Source organism: Henckelia pumila, chromosome 2, assembly GCF_033568475.1.
Source record: "Henckelia pumila isolate YLH828 chromosome 2, ASM3356847v2, whole genome shotgun sequence".
NCBI classification, from domain to species: Eukaryota; Viridiplantae; Streptophyta; class Magnoliopsida; order Lamiales; family Gesneriaceae; genus Henckelia; species Henckelia pumila.
In genome coordinates, this window is record NC_133121.1 from 46,126,002 (window position 1) to 46,133,440 (window position 7,439).

The window sequence follows — 7,439 nt, forward strand, 5'->3', positions numbered from 1 at the left end:
AATTTTCTGTTAAAAAAAATGAAAATAATCGGTCAACTGTGATGGAATGCTTGTTATGCCCCGAACCTACTGACCCCGACAAGCTCGACTCTATAAAATGGCTTGAAAATGTTAACTGTCCGACGTCTATATGGAAATTATTAACCAAATTAGACTAGCACACACAAAAAGCTACCTGTAAAAGCAGCACAATGTTGTCTCCTTCATACGTACAAGCAGGAACATAGACAACAAACAACTCTGGAAGTCCACTACACAAAGGTAGCCATGGCCTCCACATAACTTTCGACATTCTTCAATACCTTCCTGTGACGCAAAAGTAGAATAATGAAGAGACTTATCAAAACTCAGTAAACATGAATTTCACATAGCACCAGGACAAGAAGTCTCATATTGTTCATACCAACCACCACAACGTTATAAAGACGAACATATATCCTAATGTAAACAAGAGCACGAAATGGAACAACACTAACACGTGGAAATAAAAAGGTAGAAAGATGAGATTATGTGTTACTTACAGCAGTGGCTGTAGTAGTCAAGGACTTCAACCCTGCAGTACAGGCATGAGCTTCAGGTAATGTTGAAAAATCATTTGCTTGCAACCTTTGGGTAACATCATTGTACAACCATTTAAGCCATTCACCAACAAATCTAAAGGCATAAGCATAAGCCAGCAAAGGGAAAAGTCTACTATGTTTTGTTTTATAGTCAATAACCTAAAAAAAAGGTTTCAAATCACATAAAAAAATAATATTAGGATCTTTAATGCCCATAATGAAAATAAGACAGCAAAATAAAAATGTGCATACAAATATGAGACATAAATATCAACTACTGATATCCAAAGAGATTAAAATCCCAGAGTAAAGCCTATGTCCTTTCCCTAGCTATGCTAGTCATTTACAAAATGGAAAATACGTTGAAGGAATCCCACAACTATCTCACTCCTCAAATATATTCCATTTCCCATGTAACTACCCCGGCCCAACTGAGTTAAGCCAATAATAAGCACATAGGTCTCACCCTACTCAAGTCCCTAAGAAATAACAGTAAAATCAACTTAAAATTTTGATACATGTAAATCCCAAAGTTTAAAAAGCAGATAAGCATAATATATTTTAATTCAAAGTATTGCCTCAACTTCTTAATCCACTGTGTACCAGATGCATATGTATTTTGGCAAGGGCATAAGCTGCAGTTGGGAGGATTGCCTCAACTTCTTCATCACTGGCCTATAAAGCAGATAAGCATAATATATTTTAATTCTACATAACCAGAGAGCAGAAGTATTTAGCTCTATAAAATAGTGCATTTCAAAGTAGAGGCTCTTCAAGAATAGCTTGGTAAGGACCTTTGACGTAAGTACAAGTATTGAGCCTATACAATAGTGGTAGATAGCTTCTGAATTCTGAACGATGGTACAAAGAACACCACCAAATTACTTAAGTTGCTTAGTTTCTTTTAAAAAAATTTAAACTTATGTAAAATCATGTCCTAAACCTGCTTGCATGAAAATTACTTATTCACCATAAGAGAACATTAACAATAGATGATGCTAATTTTCCTGAAAAACTTTACATAGGACCAGATCTACCACAGGATTCACATCACCTGTGAATCTCCTGAGCAGTCTATATAAGGTTGAGGTTCTTCCTTGGGGTTTTATGCTTTCAGAATACCCTTCACATTAACTCCTTGGCGTTTTAGAAGTGCTGGAAACATACAGGGGAAACAAAGGTATACTGTAGTTTTACATTATTTTTAAATTATTGCAAATAAAATCCGTGTTGTACTGACCTGCAACCTTCCCTCTACTATCCTCTGTCACAGACAGATTGCTTGACTGGGGCCAGGATTTAAACTTCGACCAGAATTTGATTGTCTCAAATCCCTCAATCACACGGATTATATGAGATTTGGATCTATCAAGGTTGTGCAGTAATTCCTACACAGGAAAAGGCATTTGTTGAGTCCATTGATAAGGAAAGAAATGCAAAACCCATTGGAAGAAGCCAAGTAACTATGCTTACATCAGCTGTGCTACATGCATCTTTTCTCGACGTAAGAGAAGTATTTCTCCCCATCCAGATAAAAATTTCAGACCAACAATCAAGAAAATAGTATTTATATGTGTCTAATAACTCCCTTGTCAAAGAATCAGCCTCCACTGGTACGGCTTTTCCCTTTTACACTTGAACATAAAACTCTAGCATGTCAAGATCCTATAGTTCCTCATCATAAACAAATTACCATTATCTGGTTACATATCAAATAGTCTGACAGAAACATTTACATTGTAGGGAAAATATAAAACAAATGTGCTCAAAATGGATTGACTTTAATCATACATAAAAAATATTTAGCCAACACCAATAACAATCCAAAAGTAGTTTTACAAAGTAAGAGGTGGAAAATAACAATCCAATTCCAAGGAACATAGTAAAAATGTCCTACTACATCCTTATGCAGAATTCATCTAAAAACCAAAAGAGTTTTACAAAATAAAAAGTGGAAATCGTATCAGTTTATTTCATAAATTTTATCAGCATGCAAAAAAAATAAATTATAAATAAGAACTCCTCAGAGCTTCATTTGGGTAAATTACCCAATAAATTGAGATATTCGCCGACAAAGATTAATTATGTATCATGCCACGCTAGGAACACGAGACATGAAAGAGATCTTTGGAACCGATATAACTGAAAGAATTTATATACCAGAAAAGTCTAGGTGCAACATCAAAGCTTTTGTATTTATCAGAATTTGTTTTCCTTGGAAGTGGAGCAAATCCACCAAAGAAACTCCAAAATTCACCACTCTCTGCATCTGCCATTAATTTTCCATCTTCTACCGTCAAAGGAAAAGGTAGCAATTATGCATCCACACTTGTATAAAGATAACATGTCAAAGATTAGGGACTAACAGTTGGAGAAGATCTTCTAAAATCTTTAAACAACACGAAATTGAAAAGACACATCACAGCCATAGACAAGGTATAGATCGTAATTGGTTCCCATAAGCACAAAACACCAAGTTGCATTAATAATGGTTCCAATATAATTTATCATGTTTCAACAAGAGTCTACCAAATCTAATCCAATTTCCCAATTTGGTTTCAACGAATTTATCCCAGAAAAGGCATGATTTTTCAACAAGCATCTACTCATCTAATCCAATCTAACAAAGCCACATTTATTAAATCACGCAACCATGAACAACTTGCCAATTATAAGTACCAAACATAATAAACGCATTTTGATGTGGAATCTACGTCAAATCATAGCAACTGATTAGTTATTCAATTTATTCATTTAAATTTCCTCCTAAATCATATTTGTGTTCCAATTACAAAAGATAGGCACAGCCGAATTTAACAACCTACAAAGAAATAACCCAAGTTAAAATTTTTGACTTTAAATCTAGGTGATTGATAAACAACTAGAACAAAACAGGAGATCAGGACTGATTCTCTTAAATAAACGGCGTAGCAGCGGTGAGCTTTTTTCGCTGAAGACACCGAGGATAAGTAGTAACCCTTAAATTGAAGCGCGAAATACCATCGACGGCAAAAGCCGTGGAATGAGGCAGTGAGAACGCTGAATCAGAAGAAACATTGAGCTGGAAGAGAGCAATCAGAGCCTGGGCCCCGTTTTCTTTGGATCTAGCAGCGATTCTTGAGTATCTGAGTTGCGCGAGAGCTTCGGGCTTCAGGTAAGTGTAAAACAACGGCGATGCAGCCAGTGACCTGAAACCGCCGCCTCGAACCCTTGTTTTCATGGTGATGAAGGTTTAGGAAAATGCGGATTTAGAGGATGAAGGTTTTCATGGCCAGTTGGTGAGGATGAGGAGCGGAGAGGAGAGAAAGGAGGCGAAGGAGAATCGAAAGAAGAAGCTGGGTGAAAGGGGCGACATATTATTGGTTGGGCTAGGGTTTGTGTATTATATGTGTAAATATATATATATATATATATATATATATATATATATATATATATATGTGTGTGTGTGTGTATACATGTGTGTTTAAAAAAAATAAAAAAAGAAAAGCAAAGACAACTGATTAAGAGAAGTGTTGTCTAAAACTACATAAAACAATAGCATAAGACAACGGTTAAAAATAACCGTTGTCGTAGAGCTTAAAAAGCACACGCATACACAATGGTTTTAAAAACCGTTGTCGTAGAATTCCAAATATCCGCTCATAGACAACGGTTAATAAAAACCGTTGTGGTAGACTTAAAAAAACCCGCTCATAGACAACGGTTAATTAAAACCGTTGTCGTAGGCCATAAAAAACCCGCCCATAGACAACAGTTTTAAAAAACCGTTGTCTTTGACACATATAAGACAACGTTTTTAAAAAACCGTTGTTGTTTTCATAAAAAAAAAGGGGCCAACAACAACGGTTTTTACTAAAACCGTTGTTAAATACCAAAAGACAACGGTTTTTCAAAAAAACCGTTGTCTTTCAGGTGTTGTTGATACCATTATTTGGTGTAGTGTATTGGCTTCAATCCTCAGGAAACTAAAGTTGAAACTGCTAAAAGTCCTGAAAGGACTAACGCATATCAACCTAATCCTATGAGAGGGAATCGAGGTCAATATCACAATCAACGTCCAGTTTAGAAGCGATATCGACAATTAAAGGATACTGGAAAGGGAAAACAACATATGGTCTCACAATCACATCAAAATCCACAACCTAGGGCACATAATTTAGTACGAACTCATAGGAACACTGAAACTGGTAAACTGGTCAAAGTATTCCAGGTTTGGGTTCCTAAAGGATTAATCCCTCGTGGACCCAAATAGATGTGGGTACCAAAAGTTATTCAACTTTGTGAATGCAGGTAACAGGTACTAAAGAACATTCAGATGAATCATGATATTTAGACAGTGGATGTTCGAGACACATGACCGGAAATGATAAACTAATGTCGGCACTCACTAAATACAATGGTCCAACAATCACATTCGGTGACAAATCACATGGTAGGACCGTGGGTAAGGGTAAGATTATCCTCGACAACATAATTGTTCAAAATGTTTTACTAGTTGAAAATTTGAAGTACAATTTAATTAGCATTAGTCAAATGTGTGACTATGAATATTCTGTTGAATTCCAAAAACTAACTTGTCTTGTTAAAGACGCTTCTAGTAACATTATTTTGACAGAAAACAGATGTGGAAACACATATAAAGTATATGCTCAGTATAGCAAATCAGTTTGCCTCATAGCTTTCAACTCTAAGCGCAACTGGATTTGGCACAAGCGACTGAACCACCTTATCTTCAAATCAATTTCCAGTTTGATTAAGCTTGAGTTAGTAACAAAACTGCCAAAAATTGACTTTTCCAAAGACAAAGTGTGAGGCCTCGGGTTGCTAATCTCATTTGTGGGGTAATTAGTAATTAAACATCGTTAAACAAGAGAGATGGGAGATCAAACAATTTTTTTTTATTCAACAACGGGTGCGCTCGAGCGGCACTATTTGACCGCTCGAGCGCCCCATTTTATCCAACCCTTGGGTTGGGGTTTTAAGGCTGCGCTCGGGCTGCCAAAAAGTGTAGCTCGGGCTTGTCCTGGGCAGATTCATACTCTGTTTTTTGCACTTCATTCTTAACCCTTTGATCTCTTCCCAAACATGTCTTTTGGTTCCAAAACATGTTAATACAAAACTAGAATATGCATTGACATACAAATCAAGGTTCCAAACGTATTTACAAGCGTTAATTACATCAACTAGAAGTCTAGAAAACATCAAAACCAACCTCACATAAATTTAATATGTCTTCTCCCAACTATAAGAAGTTCATGACTTCTAACAAAACATAACAAAGAGCTCGATTCATAACTTCAACTACAACCCAAAACACCACATGCGATGTTTCTTGATCATCATCTCTTATGGTTGTCTTTGGCCCGTTCTAGCCCCTCCTATTGTCATGCACAGATACAAACAAAACAATAGCAGAAACATCCGGTGAAAATAGGATTCTCAGTATAAAATACAAATATATGCAAGATTCACATATATCAACTTCAAGACATAAGAAGTAAATTGCATAATGTAAACAAACTTCGTTCATTGAGATTTAAAGCTGCTACAGGCCTCAAGATTTGTATACAACCTTGGGTTTTAAGATTTAAAGCCTCTCCTGGCCTCAAGACTTGTACCTAATCCTGGATAGAGATTTAAAGCTGCTCAAGGCCTCAAGATTCACATCTGAACCTTGGATGGATCCATCTTTGGTAATTCATTTCCGAAACGACATCAAAGATAATCAATATAATCAAAGATCCACTACCTGTGATGGATCAACAATTCTAGTTCTAAAACAAGAACATGTAAATAACAAGTATGTGATTTTCTTCGGGAATACTCAAGAAATCATCGATCTCAAGTATCATATCCCTTTTCAATCGATGACATCTTATACCTTCTTGTTTCTTCTCGATTCTTGAGTGCTTCCAATCTTAACACTAGCTCAACTTCTTCTTCGGTTCGAAGGCTGAACTCTCGAGTCGATAACCCTTCAAAAAATCTGAAATATAGTGTTTATAAACAAGATACATCAGCCATGAAGTTATATAATCTTCATCTCAATCATAAGACAGTCTCAAATCGTAAACCGACAGTGTAACGACTGAAAATTGGTAATCGAAACGATATTGATAACAATCCCGCCATCATATCCAACTCATATACATCTTAAACCAGCAAGAACACCTCATTTATCCACATATCTGCAACTATAAATATCTAAATATAAGCTGGAAATCAGAATAAGTACATACGATATCCGTTCTTTGCTCCGGTTTCGAATATACAAGATATAAAAGCTCAAGAGCATAAAAAAATCTGATTCCTCCAATATTCTGATTTCGAAACATGCTGGAAACAAGATAATACTTACACCAAATAATATCTCTCATCGCAAGGATTCCGAAACTATGCTCAGAATTAAATTCGATTAACCGGATCAAAAGATATGAACGATTGAAGATCAAATTCAAAGAAAAGGATGGTGCTCTTGGTTTTGTTCTGAATTTCTGAATGAAATATCCATAACACACGTATGTGAAAGATGACTAAGCAATTGAAATTCTGATATGTGTAAACACAATTACAATTTAACCCCTGAACCTTCAGAAATTGCAGACAGACCTCGACCCTCTTTTTAATTTAATTTCAATCCCAAATAATTTAAGAATAGTAGAATTTAAATATAAACTCTAAAAATTCTCAAATTAAATATACTCGGATTAAAATTAAATAATCTTGGATTAAATCAATTAATCTAATCTTGGATTAAATCAAATAATCCCGGGCCTACAATTCCCCCCTCTAAGATATGATTTCGCCTTCAAAATCGCATGCAATCAGTATACACATAAGATAAGGAAATAATGAAAATACTGAATAAGACACACA

General features: G+C 35.6%; 1 protein-coding gene across 1 annotated transcript; it reads right to left on the minus strand.

The window, feature by feature from the left end:
* Window positions 1-1,612: 1,612 nt before the first annotated feature.
* LOC140880490 (villin-5-like) lies at window positions 1,613-2,092 on the minus strand. The gene is made up of 3 exons (XM_073284984.1): window positions 2,034-2,092; window positions 1,801-1,948; window positions 1,613-1,715 (listed from the first exon to the last, which is right to left on the minus strand). Exons 1-3 carry the CDS (start codon window positions 2,085-2,087, stop codon window positions 1,666-1,668), a joined length of 252 nt encoding a protein of 83 aa, XP_073141085.1. The 5' UTR covers window positions 2,088-2,092; the 3' UTR covers window positions 1,613-1,665.
* Between the last annotated feature and the right edge of the window lie 5,347 nt (window positions 2,093-7,439).